General features: G+C 41.5%; 1 protein-coding gene across 1 annotated transcript; it reads right to left on the bottom strand.

The window, feature by feature from the left end:
* Positions 1–708: 708 nt before the first annotated feature.
* LOC147435318 (uncharacterized) lies at positions 709–1,149 on the bottom strand. Its single transcript, XM_086487715.1, has one exon. The coding sequence runs from the start codon at positions 1,147–1,149 to the stop codon at positions 709–711; it is 441 nt and encodes a 146-aa protein (XP_086343841.1).
* Between the last annotated feature and the right edge of the window lie 19,865 nt (positions 1,150–21,014).

Raw genomic sequence — 21,014 nt, 5'->3', positions numbered from 1 at the left:
AACATAGAAAGGTTGATACCCTTGAATTCTTCAGGAATTCCTATGGCGCAACCCCCTGAGCCATGGTTACGAGTGTCGATTAGCCAGCAATGAGATTTGGAGATTGAGCTGAGAGCAAGTTCGAGATCCTGCCCCGAAGTCTTGACTTCTTGGAGGACCAGAAGTCGTGTGAATTATTACTAATCCAATTGGCTACTTTCTTGGTTTTAGTAGGATCCGAGAGACCCTTTACATTCCATGATAGTATCTTCATTTAGCGATACGTTTGTCTTTCTTCCCGAAGTGCCTGGGCGGTGTTTGTGCCACACTAGCATGATTCCGCTTGTTATCCTTCAGGACCTCCATTGGGGTAGGATTGGTATGGGGAGGAGGAATGACCGAGTCAATTGCTGGGACATTCTCCTTGTTGAGGTCTGGGACTGGCTGGTTGTCCAAAGCGTTAACTTCTTCTTCTAGCTGGGAGTCAGCAGGCTCTGGGACTTGAGTGGGAGGGATGAATTCACCTGAGTCCTCAGAGTAAGAATCTATGAAGTCTTGGAGACAGGCTAGGATGAAGAAGCGATTCTGCATGGGGACTTTCCCTTTAGTGACCTGTTTCTTGGCGTGATTCTGTATGTGGGGAGGGTTGATGCTAGCTTTGCCCTTTTGGGAAACCTTGCTAGAGGCAGGGTCTTCAGGGGTCTTCAAGGGGGGCTCGAAGGGGGGCATCTAGTTGTCTTGGGAGACCTTTGACTGAGCTTTCCCCGGGCAATCCCTAACAAAGTGTCCCTTCTTCCCACAAAGGAAGCATGTATATGGCAGATACTTGTAGTCGATGGCTTGCTCCAGAACCTCTCCATCATCGATTCTGATTTCGATGAAGGATGGGAGTTTGTCTGGGTGAGAGATGTCCATCTCAACCAATACTTGAGGGTGCCAGGCAGGATTGTAGAAATCTTGTCTCTGGCGACCACCCAAAACTTTTCTAAGCTTCCCAGCTATGGGCCCTAGGTAGTTGTACAGGTGCATGGGAAGATTGGGGAATTCTACCCACATAGGATAATTATGAGAAGCTGAAACTTCAGGGTTGAACTTCCGATTCCAATGAAACAGACACAATGGTGAGTTCCACAGAATCCATTGGCCCGAGCTCAAAGCTTGAAAGGCCATGGCGGGGTCTCGAAAAACAAACAGAAAGTGATTTTTTGGGAGACATTGGACTGATTCCACCTCCATGCCCCTGGACGTCCACTGCTACTTGATCCACAACTTAAGCATGTCCACAGGCGGGCGGGGACCTGCTAGTAACCCTACCAGGGCCCTAGCCTCGAGATCTCTTTCCAGCTTCCTGACTTGAACAGACGGGAGGATGGCCCATGTGGCCGTGTAAAATGTAATTTTTTGCTCGTCTAATATAATTCACCGCGCTTATGGTTTTTTTTTTTTAAAAAAAGTGCTGATAGGCCTCTATCATGGTCCTCGACCCTTCCTTGACACCCTCAAGAACTAGATTCAATAGGACTGGTCTATTATCAACTCGGACGTTAACCATGTCTAGAACCTCCCTAACAACTATTACCTCTTCTTCTTTGAGAAGCCTGAAAGTTCTCCACAAGTTATAGGTGACAGTGATTGGATAATTAAGAACACACCCATATCTCTTTTTAGATGGTATGTTAGTTTCAACCCTAAAGGTGACAAACCCTCTAAAGTGCCTCTATGGGGATTACCAGGTCCAATACTACCCATGGTTGGAGGAAATTGGGAGGAAAATATGAAGGGTCATTGGCCAAAAGGCCCGTGAGGGGTTTAATCCCAAATGGGACCCTCACCTACTATTGATAGAGGTTAACGTAAATCGGGAACCAAATAGGAGATTCCCCTCCAAAATTCCTAGGGAGACCTCTTACACATTCAAAAAATCATCTATAGGAATCTGCCCAATGCCTGCTATCATTGCATGCAACAAGGACATTTGGTCAAAACCTATCCCATCTTACATCCTGTTGTCCCTCCTGCTCAGAAGAGCATAGATAAGGATAATGCCTTCCAACCTGCTAACATAAGGCAAGGGGGGAGAGGAAGTGGACAAAGACCACAAAACATGATGGTATAGAACATATTTGCCCCTCTTCTTGAAAGTTTTTTTGATCCCTTTGATTATGATTATGAAAAAAATAAAGAGCAACCAAGTTAAGCCAAGGAACAAATAGCTCCTCTCTCTCTCCTGATAAACCAATGGAGGTTCCCTCTCGCGAAGAGTCTAATCTAAAGGCATTCGACAACAATTGCAACCAACCTAGAGGCAGCAATGACTCCTCATCAGATGATGAAGAAAAAATAGTCCCTAGTACCCAACAAGACAACCATTTGAATGAGGATGACAAAACCTTTTTGTAGGAATTACATCAGCATGACTTGGAGACAAAACAAAAACTAGACTCTTCACCACAGCATTTTGTGGACATCCTAATGACTCAGGTTGAAGAGGAGACCCTCCCTCAACTCCAACCCTCCAGAACCAAAAGAAAGAAGGATAAGACCTCCTAGATCAACTGTGCATCGATGTGCCAACTAAAACCCTCCAAAGCTTCAAAGAAATGAATTTCCCCAAAGTTAAAGTCCTCAACTATAAATGCAAAGGACTCATTGATCCAGTGAGGGCTATGGAGATCAAGAACTAGCTACATGATAGTAGCATGCTGCAGGAAATCAAAACACAAGGTGCAAATCTACTCAACAATTTGAAAAGATTGGGGGCCCAATTTAGCTGGTACTACCCTGAGCATGACTACAGAAAAGGAGGAGCTACTCTAGGGGTCAATCACAAGCATGCTGAAAATATTAAAAAATTCTTGCATTCACTTACCCATCAATGGCGTACAGGTTCTCTAACAGCTCCCTTTAACTTCACCATTGTTAGTCTCTATGCTTCTAACTCTACTACTAACAGATGCAAGGCTTGGATAGAAATTCAAGACCATGAGGTCCTATTCTATTAATTGGAGACTTCACACGATTGAATCTATCGGTGAAAAATGGCATCTAAAGGGACATGTCATTACTGGTGCTAAGAAAGATACCTGGGACACTCTGACAGGCTCCCACAACCTTATTGACATTTTTGAAGACACTGGCACTACTTGGTCCATTAAACAAAGTGGGTCTTGCTTTAGAGCAGCAAGGTTAGACATGGCATATATGTCTACTAATCTGGTTCATGAACATTGGCAGATCTCGTCAGGTTTGCAACACAATTCTAATTTCAGTTCATCTTCCTCTAATCATTGAGCTAGATAGCAGTAAGTTTAACTTTAAAACAAGTTGGCCTCATGTTGAAAAATCTCTGTTCAAATTAGAGGTGTTGAAGCATAAAGTTAAGAGCATTTTTTCAGATTGTTTTGGTGAGTCTTCTTCTCCTTTTAAAGCTTGGGATTTTGCACCTGCTCAAACTTTGAGAATAATGACTAAGTATAAAAGCAAGTCTAAAATGGCTAGGAACAGAGAAGAATGATGATTCTGGATAGGATCTTTCAAATTGAGGGATCCTTACCAGTGAACAGTCATCCCTCCCCAGAGTTGATATCTCTCAAAGAGGATCTTAGACATGAAGAGCTCCTATTAGCTAGCACTACCCTTGCTTGGACCATATCCTTTTGGGCAAGTAAAATTGATAGACCCACTAATCAAATGTTTAAACTCTTGAAAAAGAAAAAAGCTAAGGACTACATCCTTCCTCTAAATGATTCTCATGAAAATAAAGCTCTAAACCCCAAGGGAAATCTCCTTATTACTCACAAATTTTATTATGAGGTTTTCTCTAAGCCCCCTCTAGGGGTGAACACATCACTCAAGCAAGAGCCAATATAGCCTTGCTCCAAAAAAAACCATCACTCAAGAAAGAACAGTTGATCAACCCCTTTCAAAGGGGGAGCTTAGAGAACACATCAAGCACTTAAGCAAAGGAAAAACCCCTAGGGTTGATGGGCTGCTCAATGAATTTACATAGGATTTCAAGATTTTTTAATCCCTTACAGTTTCAAGGTATATCAAAAAACTATGAGGGTAGGAGCTCTTCCTTCTAGGACCAACACTGGAGTAATTAAACTGATACACAAAAGGGAAAACTTGTCCAATTGGAGACCTATATTCTGTCTAACTTCTCTATATAAGGTTTTCTCTCACACTTTAGCTAGAAGAGTAAACCCAAACATGGATTAGATCATATTGAAGGAACCGAAAGGATTCATTAAGGGAAAATATATCTTGGATGCAATTATCACACTTTGGGAAACCATGGATCATGCTTAGAATATTGCTCAAGATTTCATTTTCTTTACAATAGATTTTGATAAAGCATATGATAGGATGGAGTGGGATTTCATGTTGAAATATCTCCATGACATTGATGTGGAAAAAAGTTTATTAGATATGTGCACATTTTGCTTGCCAATTTTATTGCCTAGATAGCCATTAATGGTCAACTATCAGATTCTACTTTTCTCAGCATATATGATAAGGCAGTGCTGCCCCCTAGCCCCCTTGATGTATGACATCAACTCTGATGCACTTGGATGGCTTGCCAAGGACTGTATCAACAAAGGTCTTATTAAAGGGATACTTATTCCTAACTCTCCCTCTCAACTGTGTTTGCAACAGTTTGGAGATGACACAAACTCACTGATGTCAAATGATTTGAGTATTATTCAAAATTTCAAAGCATGGGGATTCAAATGCTCGGATGGATCTCTTCCTAATCTAGTGGCTGAAGCTAGATGCAGGAAAATCAAAGATGGGGAAGTATTCAGGATCCTTGGTCCATGGGATTCAATATCTCTTCAACTCAAAGATTTGACTGGATTCTAGATAAATGAGAAGAGAATTTTTTTCGATGATGTCAAGCAATGCAAGGATCATTTTCTTCAAGAGTTTTTGTCTTGAACAATTACCTGCTCTCATCCGCAATCTATTTTTTGTGTTGTTGGAAGATGACCCAGGCCCATCTCAATAAGATCTTGCAGCTTTCTAGAACATTCTTATGGGGAGGTACTGACACCTACAATAAGATTTCCAAGGTCAAATGGGAAGTGTGATGCCTCCCCAAAAGTCAAGGTGGTCTAGGTATTCTTAACATCACCAAACAGGCCCACAAGTTAGCTGCCAAATGGATCCTAAGAGAAGTGGACTCAGAAGACTACTGGGGCATGCATCATAAAGAGAGATCTACACTCTTTCTCACTAGTATCCTACCCTAGCTGGAAAGGCTTCTCTCTCCAAGACATTATCACTTCTCCTTTTCCTCTTAAACATGTAGGTTTAGAACTAATCAAAAGGATGTGGACCTCCTAGTTTGAGATTAAGCAGGAAGCTGTCCTTCCCCCTCATTTGGCTTTCAATTTTCATTTCTTTTTGCACGACTCCCTGTGGATAGGTCACCTATGGATATCCAAAAATGAGGCTCTATTTTAGGACAAAACCTCTATCCATGTTTCCCTTTGGAGTTTGACATTCAAAGACTCAACAGTTATGTTTTACAATGTATGTAAGATGTCCCTAGATCTTGATTGTTTCAGGTTTTTAAAGAGTGCAGATGGCAGCAATGTGCCTCCACCCTTCTCTCTTTGTATTCTCCCCAAAGAATTGTGATGATTTCCCCTGTTAGTAGATAGGATGCTCTCTCTCTCTTTGGACCGCCCAACCATTAATGTTGGGACATGTATATTTTCTAATATTTTTTCTCTTCATTAATTTATTACTCCATTTATTTAAGAAAAGGAACCATGAAGCTACATATAATTAAGGCTTTGTGGATTTGCCTAGCTTTGGGTAGTACCTGATAGCGGGAAAAAGAGCAGTGCAATCGGGTGGCCTCTGTACTCATGCACACTCCACAAACCACGCCTCATGCAAACAAGCAAAGAACAAAACAAAGGGGGCACCACCCTAAATTAAGAGGTTTAGGGACCTCACACATAGTGCACATACGCAAGTGAGACTTCTGGCATTATGATGGCATCAAAACATATGGCAAAACACATAGAAACGAAGCTTAGGGACCTTATGTAGCATATATATACACAAGACATCATCTTAACAATACAACGGCATCTGATCATACATAACAAGGATATAGAGAAGCAAGCCAAGGATGGCATAATCCCTTGTCAAAAACAATCAACCCAACAAGTAGGTATGATCCTACTAGCAACACATCAATACCTTAGAGAATGATGGCGAGGATGGTGGCCATGGAGCATGAGAGAAGACTCCTTATTTAGGTTTTAGGGCTCGTAATGTAGCACACTAGAGGGAGAGAGCGAGAGGGAGAGAGAGTAGAGCTCCCTCCATAGCTCCTCGTTGTGAGCAATGTCGTCATAGCTTCATTGCTTGGTGAAGGGGGTGAAGTGTTGTGTTTTGAGTGAGAGAAGGCCTCCTTATATAGGTTTCTGAGAGGGTTTAGGATTAGGGATAAACATGCTTAAATCCGCTGATTGGGGTTACTTTTTGCTTAGGGTGGTCAACAGATTGAGGTCACATGATATGTCACCATCAAGATATTCTCTAGAGTAATGTGAGAGGGGAGGGTAAATGCTGATTTTTCTGATTGTGACACATGGGGATAAGGGCTTGACCAGCATTTAAGAGCAGGTAAGGTGGCTGTTGAAACTGGAGGTTCTGCACATGTCAGGGGGGGACCTGCTGGGTCCTCCTGAATATCAAATTCTCAAAAAATCCTCAACCCTGGCTTCTTTTGACATGTGTTCTTTGAAAAATTCAGCATGTCTCTTTTCAACTCAAAAGTCTTTATCCCTGTTGACTCACCTTTACCACAAGGCTTTCCCCTTTTCTCCTCCTGTAACTGCATTGTTACTGCCCAATCACTGCTTCTAGTAACAGTGAACTGTTACCTATCAAATACTTATGGTGCAGTAAAAAATATTTACCATGGGTAAAAAAAGTTACTGTAGGTAAAAAGAGATTTGTATTTACCATGTAGGTGAAAAATATTTACTGTAGGTAAAAAATATTTACTGTGGTAAAAAATATTTACTGTCGGTAAAAAAGTGAAAACGGAGTATGATGTGCTGTGAGTCCACACGAACATCCTCGTGTAAATTTCACTAGAAATTCACACCTAGAATGGGCTATTCTGTAAGATATAGGTTGTAGGCATGCATAAGAGCTCGTTCCCACGTATCTTCTGTCCATGGCACTTTTTACTCTTTGGTGCTTGTGAAGTAGATTTTTCTTCTCTTTCGAGATCCCTTGGACTAGAGTATCCTCATCTCCCCAACAGCTGACGGTGCCTTTATTGCATCTTCAGAAGGGGTCCTAAAAACCATGCATCATATAGCCCTCCCCCTTAAGCTAGAGGTATTTGATGCCTCTAGCTGTAGGTTGTGCTACAATAGGGTTCTCTTGAATTCTTACCCACCTGGTACCAATTGAATTTGCCATGTTACTGCTTTCTTGGCTGATGCACCCTGTTTAGTCCTTTCTGATGAATAATTGTATCCATCCATGACTAACAACTGGTCTCCTAGACCCTTGAAATCCATACCCCATCCATTGTCAATATCCGCTTTCACTGGTAGCATTCTCTTTTTTTCTTTTTTTCTTCTCTTTTTTTCCTTTTTTTTTTTTCTTTGCCCAACCCCTCGTTGAGCATTCATGCTCAACCATAGTATTATTTAGGTAAAAGATGACTGTATAGAGAGAATTATATAACATAGAGCTATAGACTGTATAAGAAAAATGATAGTATAGTGGCTATATAGATAGGATAGAGATAGAGAAAAAAGCATCTGCTACTGCATCACCCTCCAGGGTCAAATGGAAAGCTCAAAGCTCCCCCACGCATGGTGTAGAATCCACCTGGATCAAAAGTAAAGCATTGCTCATTGCCATCAACTTGTAAAACATGTATATCCAAGCCTTCCTTTGCACTTGTAGGCCAATAGACAGGCCACCCTTCCAGCTCTTTATAGCACGGAGCTTCGTCACCCTGCATCCATAATCCTTCGTGTCCACTATAAGCATACTTGCCATCACTTGAGAAACATGAATCATAAGCAGCTATCCTACCATCTGCTACAGAACCCTCCATGGTATAGTCCACTTCAAAAACCTCGCCATTGACACAAAAATATATGTAAAGCAACCTCCAATAACACATGTATCCATAGCATCACATAACATAGCAAGACCCTGCCATTTGCCTCCACTTGCTGCATAGCCAAGCAAACCTGATCACTTTTCAAACCTGTATCCAAACCCTCTGTAAACGTCTCCACAACCATCTCTTTATACTCAGAAACATGACCTATTCGAGCTTCAACCTGTGCAAATACCTCATCACCAACAAGGTTGACGGCACCTTCCTTTAATTGGATATGGTGTTGGGTTACCGTCACTCCTTTAATGTGCTCGTAATCAGTTATAAAGAGGCCAGCATGCTTCTTTAGTACCTGCAAATAGGGTTCTCTCTCTTCTTCTAGTAGGTCCTTAGCTAGCATCCCCTCTAAGCCTGTGGCTTCGTCCTTGTTTAGAGAGTCTTGACCACCTTCTCCTTCTGGGTTTCGCAGTATTATACCCATGACTTCCAAAGAGCTAGTTGTTGTCTACCCTGCTTCACGCCATACACAATTTTTTGTTGCTTGCCACCTACCTTATGATTTGGTCGCAACTCAAGGGAACCTGTCTCCCAATCTTGCCTAGCTTTCATAGCCATAAGCCAAGGTCTTCCAAGGATTAGTGGATAGCCCTCCCCCTTAGTTGGGATCACATAAGCATCAATTGAGATTGCCACACCAAAAGCTGAAACCTTCACTCCATTAACCTTTCCCACACAAGCCACCCTTACATTATTTTCCATCTTAGCTTGTAAGGAAGTTTGCTCGTTTACTTCCAAACCCAACCTGTGCCTTAATTTCTCTGTCATAACACAAATCTCGGCTCCACCATCTACGTACACATTGGAGACTCGCTGACTCTTAATCTCTGCATCAATGACTGGCACGATATCCTTCATGCCTCTTGCACTAATAGACCCAACTGACTTTGCCTTAGCCCTCCTGGTGCTGACCATCTTAGACCAGATTCTACGCATCTTTGGGGAAAGGTGGAGGAGTTGCTGCCATGAAATCTTTGGTCCTTGCTTACTCACATCTGCTACCAGGTCGTAAGGTATGGATCCTACCCCAAGTGGAAAGTCTTCTACTCCTATGTGCCTCCTTGACCTACTCTTCCTTTTCTTGTCTCCTATCACTTGGGAGGAACCCTCATTCCCTTTATCCGATTCTGAAGCTTCCATTTCATCAGTTCTTTGTCTCCTAACTCTCTTTATTGGCATGGCAATAGCTTCCTCCATTTTTTCTTTCCCTTTATCCTTACCATTGTCAAGACTTATGACAGAGACAGCCCTGTCCTCCCCTCCCGATGGTAGTGGAGGGATCTCTGATGGTGCTTGTGGTGGTGGAGGAGGGGGTCTCAATATTTGGATTGGTGGAGCCACGTGTGCATTTTGTCCATTTAGTGGCCTAGCTCGAGGAGGAGTGACTTGCTGGCGAGGAGGCCGTCTTTGATTACCATTTCCTTGATAGCGTCGTGGATGGGGGCAATAATACATGCCGTGACCTACCTCTCCACAGTTGTAGCAAATGTTCTCATGTGCTTGCCTTTGTCCTTCTTGTCTATTTCGTTCATTTCCTGGCTAGGGAGCCCTTACACCTTGAACCAGATTGATGGACAGGCTCTCTAGTTGATTGGTGATTTGTTGAAGTAATTCTTGTTGAGAGGACTCTTAGTCTATTGCTCCTGTCCCTGCTACTACCCTTGCCGTAGGTTGAGCTAGCGGTGGAGGCTCCATTCCCCCTTGTAGTTGAGCTTGGAATTTTAACTTCCTATCCTTCTCCCTTGCATAAGTCATAGCTTTATCAAAGGTATCTGGGAATTTACCTTTTACCTTTTCTCGAAGGATGGGGTAAAGCCCTGCCAGGAAACAGTCCTTCTTTAGGCATTCTGGCGCCCTTTCTCCTTCACCTAGTGATGCACACCATTTCTCCCACAGGTTGGAAAACTTTCCTTCATAGCTTCTATAGTCATTGGGTGATGTTTGGCGTAGCTCTAAGAGCTGTCTCCATATCTCCTCTGGAGGCTCATGGCGGCGAAATTCTTCGATGAAGGCCATCTTTAAGGACTCCTAGTCTCTTCTTTCTTCAGGTGCCAAAGTTTGATACCATAATTTTGCACCTTCCCTCAAGACCAAAGGAAAGGCCCTTAACTTAGTAGCTTCGTCATCCCTTCCCGATACCAGAAAGGCCATTTCCAAATTATCCAAAAAGTCTGGAGCAACCTCCCCAGGCTTACCATAAAAATTAGGGAAGGCCATAAGTGAGAGAGTAAACAATTACACAAACAGCTCCAATTTATTTTAAAATAGAGTATGGTAATTACAATTTGGAGCTTTAGCACAACTTAGCTCAAAATAGGATGAAGATCGACACATCAAAGGAATGGTAATAGTCTAGTAAGGGTAGAATGACAGGATGAGGAGAGCGCAAGATTTCCCCAAGTCTCTCGGCTCCAAACAATAGGGCTATTCTTTGCTGATAAAAGATTTTTCTATCAATACAACTATTCACACGGATATGACGCACAAAATGGAAAGGAAACATGCGGGGATCATCATTCTCATTATTGGCATCCATACTTACACACAAGAGCCTAGCTTAGTTGCACCACCTTGGGACCAATGAGCCTGATCAGCCACAGAAGGTCAGCACCTCGGATCACTTCAACTCTTCCTGATGCATCTGTGAAGACGTAAGGCGTGATGGAAACACTTTGTACAATGCTGAGCCTTTTAGCAAGCAACAATTCGATGCTATTACCATGACGAATGAAAGTGACACCATTAATGTGCAGCACATCATCAACTAAGATAGTTTCCTTAGATTGAGATAACTTCTTGAAAATTAGCAGCAAAGGTAGGGTAGGGAGGCTTTTCACCCGGTCTCCAAAGCACTTTGGACAATATCCAAAGTGATCTTCACGCGGACAGGAGGTTGGCTTGGGATTGGTGGTGTCTGGATTCACAAAGTGCACTGGGAGCACTCGCAGACGGGCGGCAATCTTGTAGGCAAGCCTTCGCCTCTTTGCTTCAGGAGGATTTAGGGGTGAGAGTCGTGGTTGCAAGTTGGAGGTTGAAGTTGGTTGCTCACTAGCCTTTTTCTTGCCTGTAGTGGTCATGTAATCCCTTATTAATGAGATTAAGCCAAATGTTACCTTATGCTTGAGCATGCGCTGCGGCCTTGGGCCACTTAGGTGTAGAGGTGATCTTCCTCCTCTTAGTCGGCTCCTCAGGAAAGAGAGGTCTGGTGATGCTTTCTCTTCCCTTAATGTGTGTCACAGTACCTTCGTGTATGTTGATGTAGAATATTTCAAGCTCGTGTGCGTTGGAGGTTTCTGGAGAACTCATAGGTTGAGAGGAGAGGTATATCAAGCTCTTCTTCTCACTCTCCTTCGTTGGCGACGATCACGAACAAGGCATGTAGAAGAACTTACTTCTTGAATTTCAATGACACTGCAACCTGGTAACAAGACCTCGATGAAAGCTTTTAAGGCCTCTAAAGCCTCCTCCTCTTCTGTTCTCCAATTTGAAAACTCCTCACGCCATTCGTCCATGTTGTAGATTGCACATCTTCATTGCTTGTGGACTGAAGGTCTGTGTAGCCCTCCTCAGTGGGGGCACCAAAATGATAGCGGGAAAAAGAGCAGTGCAATTGGGTGGCCTCTGTACTCATGCACACTCCACAAACCACGCCTCATGCAAACAAGCAAAGAACAAAACAAAGGGGACACCACCCTAAATTAAGAGGTTTAGGGACCTCACACATAGTGCACATACGCAAGTGAGACTTCTGGCATTATGATGGCATCAAAACATATGGCAAAACACATAGAAACGAAGCTTAGGGACCTTATGTAGCATATATATACACAAGACATCAGCTTAACAATACAACGACATCTGATCATACATAACAAGGATATAGAGAAGCAAGCCAAGGATGGCATAATCCCTTGTCAAAAACAATCAACCCAGCAAGTAGGTATGATCCTACTAGCAACACATCAATACCTTAGAGAATGATGGCGAGGATGGTGGCCATGGAGCATGAGAGAAGACTCCTTATTTAGGTTTTAGGGCTAGTAATGTAGCACACTAGAGCGAGAGAGCGAGAGGGAGAGAGAGTAGAGCTCCCTCCATAGCTCCTCGTTGTGAGCAATGTCGTCATAGCTTCATTGCTTGGTGAAGGGGGTGAAGTGTTGTGTTTTGAGTGAGAGAAGGCCTCCTTATATAGGTTTCTGAGAGGGTTTAGGATTAGGGATAAACATGCTTAAATCCGCTGATTGGGGTTACTTTTTGCTTAGGGTGGTCAACAGATTGAGGTCACATGATATGTCACCATCAAGATATTCTCTAGAGTGATGTGAGAGGGGAGGGTAAATGCTGATTTTTCTGATTGTGACACATGGGGATAAGGGCTTGACCAGCATTTAAGAGCAGGTAAGGTGGCTGTTGAAACTGGAGGTTCTGCACATGTCAGGGGGGGACCTGCTGGGTCCTCCTGAATATCAAATTCTCAAAAAATCCTCAACCATGGCTTCTTTTGACATGTGTTCTTTGAAAAATTCAGCATGTCTCTTTTCAACTCAAAAGTCTTTATCCCTGTTGACTCACCTTTATCACAAGGCTTTCCCCTTTTCTCCTCCTGTAACTGCATTGTTAATGCCCAATCATTGCTTCTAGTAACAGTGAACTGTTACCTACCAAATACTTATGGTGCAGTAAAAAATATTTACCATGGGTAAAAAAGTTACTGTAGGTAAAAAGAGATTTGTATTTACCATGTAGGTGAAAAATATTTACTGTAGGTAAAAAATATTTACTGTGGTAAAAAATATTTACTGTCGGTAAAAAAGTGAAAACGGAGTATGCTGTGCTGTGAGTCCACATGAACATCCTCGTGTAAATTTCACTAGAAATTCACACCTAGAATGGGCTATTCTGTAAGATATAGGTTGTAGGCATGCATAAGAGCTCGTTCCCACGTATCTTCTGTCCATGGCACTTTTTACTCTTTGGTGCTTGTGAAGTATATTTTTCTTCTCTTTCGAGATCCCTTGGACTAGAGTATCCTCATCTCCCCAACAACTCACTGTGCCTTTATTGCATCTTCAGAAGGGGTCCTAAAAACCATGCATCAGTACCAATCATATCTCTCACCCTCAAGAGAAAGCTATTTAGACTCAAAGTTTTCCACTTGCTCATCAATCTTGTGTGGCATGCTAACTCATAGAATATAACCATCATAATACGGGATTGAAAAGGATTTTTCCTGATTAGAGTTCCTCCTTCACGTGTGACTACAAGACTTGCCATTTGGGTTCAATTACCACTCTAAGCTAGCAACCTTAAAGCATGGGTGAACGAGACCATGAGTGATGTGACCAAGATGTTGAAAAGTTTTTACAAACTCAGTGTAGTATGCACACATTCCTATACAGCTTTCCAATTCATGTAGATTTGTTGGTATAGGCCAATCTTTTATTACCTCCAACTTCTTAGGGTGTATTTGGATCCCTGCTTAAAATAAAATATGACCTAAATATTTAGTACCTTTTAGGATAAGATCACTTTTCTTTTCATTAATATAAAGCTTATTATCTCTCAAAACTTGAAGGATTACCTAAAGATGCTACCTGTGTACTTCAATAGATGTGGCGTAAATAATAATGTAGTCAAAGAACAATCACTTGAAGCTTTGATGAAGTCTTAAGAGCCTCTCCATCATTCAATTAAAGCTATCCAATGCATTGGTGAGCCCAAAAAGGAGTACTAGGAATTCATATTGGCTAAATGTTGTACGAAAGACCATTTTATGAATATCTCGGTTCAATCTTTATATGGTGATAACCACATTTGAGATCTATTCTACTAAAGTAGGTAGACCCTTATAGCTTATCAAATAGATCCTCTATCTTGAGAACAAGAAATCTATTCTTTATGGTTATCCTATTAAGCGTTCGATAGTCTACACACATTCTATAAGTATTATCCTTCTTTTGTACTAGTAGAACTAGTGAACAAATGGTGATGAGCTAGGTGTGACCATTCCTTTTTCCACAAGCTCGTTCACTAGCCTCATAATCTCCTCTTGTTGAGATGGTGAGACCCAATAAGGAGGCTTATTAACAAGTGAATTATCATGTAGAAGTTCTATGGTATGATCATTTTGTTCTCTTTTAAGAGCCTCTTGCCTGTTATAGCTAATACATTCAAACCTTTGTGGTCCTATACCTCAACATTATCTTACCAAAAATCAGTATTTTCTCACCTTTATAGATGACTATACTCAGTTTACAATTGTATCTTTCCTCCTTGATAAGGCTAGTGTCACAATACTCGATTTACAATTGTATCTTTCCTCCCTGATAAGGCTAGTGTCACAATCTTATCAATCTTATCAAGCTTTCAAGCTTGTCATAGACTTGTGGAGAATCGGCTTGAACTTAATATCTCATCTATTTAGGTGGATAATTGGGATAAATCAACCCAAGATGTATAGTTCCACTCAAGTAGTGAAAGATCCTCTCATCTGCCTGCCAATGCGTAGACCTTGGGCTATGCATAAGGAAGTTATTATGCATCTTACACCTATACAAAGCTTATTATAGAGATCATGGCATTCATCAACATTTTATGGTGCCACATAATCCACAACAAAATGGCCTTGTTGAGCGTAAAAATAGAACTCTTGTGGATGTCACTCAAAGTATGTTGAAGGTTGTTGGATTATCCACTTCATATTGGGAGGAAGCTATGAGTATAGTTTGTTACATTCAAAATGTGTCTACCACAAGAGTATTGATGGTATGCCATATACTATATTAGATATAGTTTGAGGTCATTTTTTTGCTCTATAAGAGATGGTATAGAGAGAAAACATTTCATTTTCTAAAAGAGATTGTATAAGAGAGAAAACATTTCACTTCTTAAAATTTAGGCAAAAAATTTGAATCCCAAAATTTAGGAAAAACCTCCACCTTTTACCATTTGCATGGGATGTCACTTTTGGAGACCCAAGTGAAGTGTCACTTTCAAATCTCTAGAGAATGGGTCCTTTCCTCAAAATTACCCCTCCCAAAGCAGTAGTTTTCTCTTTTGGCCTAGATTCCAAATTTTCCCCTGCTCAGTTTTCTCTTGAGAATGGGTCCCTTTCCTAAAAATTATCCCTCTAAAAACACTAGATCTCTCTTTTGGCCTAGATTCCAAGTTTCTCCCTCCTTAGTCCTATCAAGCACCTTTCTTTTCACCACATCCAATCCCATCATCTTCTTACCCACATCCAAGCTTTTTCCTTGGTATTGTAACCATGAATCTTGTTAGGAGAGGTGGAAGAGTAGGAGAGACATCTATCATCTCCATGTTGAGCTCGAAGATGAATATTCTTCCCTTTGAAAAAGAAATAGAGTATATAAAACTCCTACCTATATCACTCAAGGAATGAGATCAGAGGGGGAAAAGCACATTTCATTATGGACATATGATAGATTGTCTTCCATAGACCCTATCACAAAAATCACACTACCGTTGAGTCAACTATTCTTCATTGATAGATGTCAAAAGTTCTACTAGGTTATGCACAAAACCTTGTAGCAAAGAGGGACATTTTTAAGTTTGTTGCAACAGCTCAAGTATTCTCTTGTTCATTAGCTTCAAGAAAGAAAGGAGAAGTTGAAGAACATGTAGTCATTATTGGATACAACCAAGAGAAAGAAGACATGGCTTGGGATTAGATAAGGACAAAGGAATTTGAATAATATTGAGAGTCTCAAGCGAGGAATTGGAGGTTGCAACAAAGAATCAAAGCAGTGAAGTAAGACTAGTTTATTTTCAAGTTCATGTATTTATAGTTATTAGGTGATATAGCCTTTGTTTGTGTTCACCTCAAGTCCTTAGTTCAACAAAATTGTTCACAACAAGAAAACATGAGATGTGCATCACAATAATTTTGTGAAGTGATTCTACTTGTTCTTGCTAGGTACCTATTGGATAAGAGAAGGTTCAAGAAGTCTAGGAAGAAAAGAAAAGGTTGTGTAACGAGCAAGCGAGTGCAGTTTAGAGTAGCAAGCAAGAATAACTTAGTGTAGCAAGAGGGTGTAGCTTGTTGGCTCAGGTGAAGGATTGCTACCGATTGAAGGTGCATGCATGCAAGCATGCAGGTGCACCCACGCATGCACACACACACACACACACACACACACACACACACACACACACACACACACACACACACACACACACACACACACACACACACACACACACACACACACACACACACACACACACACACACCAAGATCCTCCACTCCCCTTACAATGGCCTCCTACGGTGTTGTCACCTGCATGAGGGTTTTCTTCCCCTCTTCTCACTTGGCAGCCAAGCACTATATGCCCTTATTTATTTTTTTAAGGGATAGCTCACACATGACCATGACCCCTTATCTCGTTATGTGTGTGGTTGTGCATGCCCATACCCAACTATAGGATGTATCACATCCTTTCCCCTTAAGAAGAATGTTTGTCTTTGAAAACTTCATTGGAAGGAGTAATTCCAAAGTTGGGGAATATTTTCTGGAGAGTGCTTACTCGTTCCCATGTTGGACTCTCTTCAATACCTGGGGGGATTTATTACCATATACATGTGGTAGTGATGTGTGAGAACACACTTAGTACTGCAGGGGCATCTTTTCTCACTAGGAGGTTTTTGCCCCCGTTCATTGTATATACACCCATCACTCTAAGGCTAACTTATCTTTCCATTGCACACTAAGTAATACACTCTCTGTTGTGTGCCTTGAGCTTCCTTCATCTTCTTCAAGATGTTGTCATCAAGCAACTATTATGACAATGGTAGGTAAAGCAGGATTCTTTGAAGCATTGGTTCTTTTCCATTAGGAAAATGCTAAAGTTCTTTGAATCAATTCAATTCAATCATGTGAGAAGAGAGCCACAAGGTGGGTGGAGGCCATGATTATGAAAGAAGTGAATTCTTATGTGGTAGCTCACTTTGTGTTTGATAACATCTATTTTTGTTTTGGGGTGCCATGGGTACTAGTTTTTGATAGGGTTCAATGGTTTAGAAGCAAGCTAATGCATGCATTAGTAGAGAAGCTAAATATCCAGTACTTGTTTTCCTCACCCTATCATCCTCAATGCAATCGTTTGGTAGAGAGTGCCAAGGGGAAGATCTCTAAAATGTTACCAAAGTATGTGTATAAACAGGAGACTGAGTGGGAGACAAATGCAGAGAAGTGTTTATGGGCATACACGACATCCTCCAAGGTGGCTACTAATTTCACTCCGTTTGAGCTAGTCTATGGTAAGGAAGATGTGTTGCCAATGCATGCACAATTGGGAGCTTTAAAAGGTATGTGGCGTGTCAATGCCACTCAACAGGAGGTTTTACAAGATCAAATTGCCAATCTAGAAGCATTGCAAATGGACAGGGAGGCATCAACAGATTACTATGTGAAGCAGAGAGAGAAGCAGATAGCCAAGCTCAATAAGAACTTTCCATGACAGGAAGATAGAAGAGTGAGACTTGGTGATGAAGTACAAAAGATACTTGGACTTCACCTTCTAGAAGAAGTTCAAGAAGAAGTGGATGGGTCCGTACAAAGAGAAAAAAGACTTTCTAAACGGGACCTATCAGTTTTGGTAAGAGAAAATGTTAAGCTTCTTAGGAAAGGGGTGAACGGTGTCTGGCTCAAGTTGTATTTTGAAAGAAGTCTAGTGTTTGAGGTGCATCAGATTGTGGCCAAGGGGGGTGGGTGGCCCACCTAAAGTATGCAGTGTGCAAAGGAAATGAAGCTTTTGTACATAGCCTGCACATAGACTTGTGGTCTGCAAGTGCTTTGTGTTGTTAGTTTGGTGTGCCAGTTTCTAAAGTTCTGTAAATATGCTTCTGGTGGAACATAAATGTGTGACAAAAGGGCTGGGCAATGATGGTACAGACAAAGTTGGTCAAGGCTAGAAGGGGTACTAAGCAGTGCTAGAGGTGTGTACAAGTGCATGGCAAAGGACTTAAAAATGTATCAAGGTCTTGAGCATCCAAAAGGTAGGGGAAATGTATTCATTAGGCAACTTTTTGGGTCCAAAAGGCTCCAGAATGGGCTGGCTAGGATGGTGGGTCCAAGTGTCCAAGATGCAATGTTGATGCTATTGTAAGATCCCCAATTTTTGGGTCTCTTCTAAAAGTAAGAAAAATAAGTTTCAATATCTATTTTGTCGGATTTTGATTGACAGCATTGGAAAGTCATAATTATGTTGGGATGTTAAGGTGTGGCATAGTCTAGCTACGGTTTTTATTAGTTGGTTAGATACCGTTCGGATGGTCAAATTTAATGTAAAAATGGAATGGTAAGTGGGAGAGTTGACCACCAAAAAGCAAAGGGTTTTTTTTAGGAAAGAAAGAGTCTTTTTAAATAAGATAGCAGGAGCTTAGTTTAGAACTCTTTTCTTGGAGGCCAAACTTCTTCTTGGAGTCTCTAAAATCGTGCATCGAAATCCGGTCCTCAAAAAAATAAAAAATAAAAAAACAAATTTGAAGAGCTGCGAACGTGCACGAACTTGCCTCTTCTTGCTCACTCTATTCTTAGCTAGTGCTTTTGGCCTTGAGAGCATATATAAAGACCTCTCTTCTTTCACTTAGAAGAGGATAGATACACTCTCAGACGTGGAAGATCTCTTGCCTTTCGGAATTACTTATCTATTATACAGAGTGGTGCAATCTCTTCATCACCATCTCCATAAACTCTTCTCTCTCGTGAAGAAGAAGAAAAAGGATCCTCTCTCTCAATTTGATTATTATCTTCTCTCTCGTTTCACGGTGTATGCAATCCCCGGAAGTTTTGGTAGCGGATACCTCTACGTAGCTCTCATCACCACTCTCTTGTGGCAAAGCAAGAATCCTTTTGACAACCCCTAATCGATTCAAAAGCATGGTGAGAAACCATAAAATCCATAGTCATCATCTCTCTCTCTCTCTCTCTCTATGTCGTTTTTCTGCGTAGTCACCCTCTCGGTAATTGTTTTTTTCACATATGAGTGCATGTATGGATTAACCAAGTACATACGAGATTACCTCATGATTGTTTCATCATTTTTTACACATTGATGTGTTATGGTCACACACGTGCATAAAAAAGTGCTTTTCGTTTCACGTCATAGAAGCGATAGGAATACTGTTTTGGTCATAAATCATAAACCGTTATGAATCAGCCCGAACCCTTTATACCATACATAAAACACATCATTTAAAACATTTTCTCTCTTACGTATCATGTGAAAAACACGTACGAGCTAAGAGATATGGTCAAAAATTAGATTGCTGCCCACTACACAATTAAATTTTTTGACTCCAGGCTCCTTGGAGTGCTTGCTACCAAAGGGGGATACCATATGACGTCGTGAGTTAACCGAGCCGTTTTGATATGTTTTATGGTTTGTTTTGGTGAGTTGATTTCAATTATTAGATGGCCCTACACTTACATGGGAGTATATGGTTAAACATTTCGAACCGTATAGGCAAATATGAATTAAGTGACTTTCTTTTGGGGTTATTGTTTGTTGTGTGAGTACCATATGGTCAAAATGATGTGATGGAGTGATAGTCTACATTATAGAGCAGAAATTGATGCATTGGTTTGAGGTCAAATACTTTCGATTGCATGTTTTGCATGCTCCCAAAAATGTCAGAAAGTTGTTTTTGCATATGTGTGAAGTTATGGTTTATGGCTGACCTAAAGGTTGGAGTTGTTTTGCATCATGTTTATGGTGTTGGAATGTTATCATATGATGTATGGGAACTCATGTATTGATGTGGATGCCTCATATGCATGGTTATGATTGCTTTCCACCTTTCTAGGTTAAAAACTAGCTCTATGTGCTAGAGTGGTTAAGTGCAGATGTGATGCATCAAATTTGCATGGTTGGATGTTATCAAAAATTGGATTTTTATATCATGATTAGTCGCTGGTTGGACTCTTTTTATGCATGAATGAATCACATCTTAAGGGTCACATGTGTGTAGACTCCGATTGATTGCAGGGGATATGTCAAACTCCAAGTGTGGGTTGGTTCAATGTGATTATGATTTATGGTTAAGGGCTGAGATTCCCTCATGGATTATGGTTGATATTTTATGGTGGAAGCCGGTGTGGCTTGTGGTTATTTTTTTGGATTGGTTTATGCTGCTGAAATTGTTGTAGCCATGTTATGTTCTAAAGTGGTTATGCAAGATTGCTCGTGCCTCACCCAAGTAGGGTGGAGAGCTCACCCGTGTGATGTGATTGGATTATGGTTTATGGTTTTTTGGATTGGATCATGAAGTGATCAAGATGGTTTATGGTAGACGTCTAAGGGTAGAGACCCTGTACAGTCTCACTGTTTGGAAAAGGATTGTTTGTGCATCTGGGAAGTGCTATTGTGATTGGACTCATGTGTTATGTTTCTCATGGCAGCGTCGCTAAAAGAGTAGGATCACCTACATCGCTTAGCCTTAGACTAAAGGGTCACTGACCTGACGCTTTGCTGGATTGGGGGTGTTGCCTAGGTCTTCTTATTTTTGTTAGGCTCATCTACACGGTTAGTGCGTCGGGGGTTGAATGACCTACACGGCTAATGCGTCAGGGATCTTGCTTTGGCTTTGCCTAAACACCCGGTGCTGGGCATCGAAGAGGCGGGGCGTCTAAACTGGTATGGTTGGTGTTGATACCCTACAACCTACTAGTATTTGGGATCCTTTTAGAGCTCGGGTTCATGGAGGGAGGCAAAGCGGCCTCACCTATGTCTGGCTCAGGTAGGATGGAGGTGTTCTGGCTCGCTCCCGGCAAAGTGAAATTCTGTCTATCTGTAGTAGAGAGAAAGTGGATGGGTGGACCGATCGATCCCTACACAAGGTC

The sequence above is a fragment of the Adiantum capillus-veneris genome, chromosome 18 (assembly GCF_014529385.1).
Source record: "Adiantum capillus-veneris isolate H3 chromosome 18, ASM1452938v2, whole genome shotgun sequence".
NCBI lineage: Eukaryota > Viridiplantae > Streptophyta > Polypodiopsida > Polypodiales > Pteridaceae > Adiantum > Adiantum capillus-veneris.
This window is presented reverse-complemented; position numbering and strand designations above follow the sequence as displayed.

What these genes read in the sequence shown, in the direction of transcription:
- LOC147435318 (XM_086487715.1), bottom strand. Translation starts at nt 1,149, where the DNA reads ATGGCCTTTCAAGCTTTGAGCTCGGGCCAATGGATTCTGTGGAACTCA.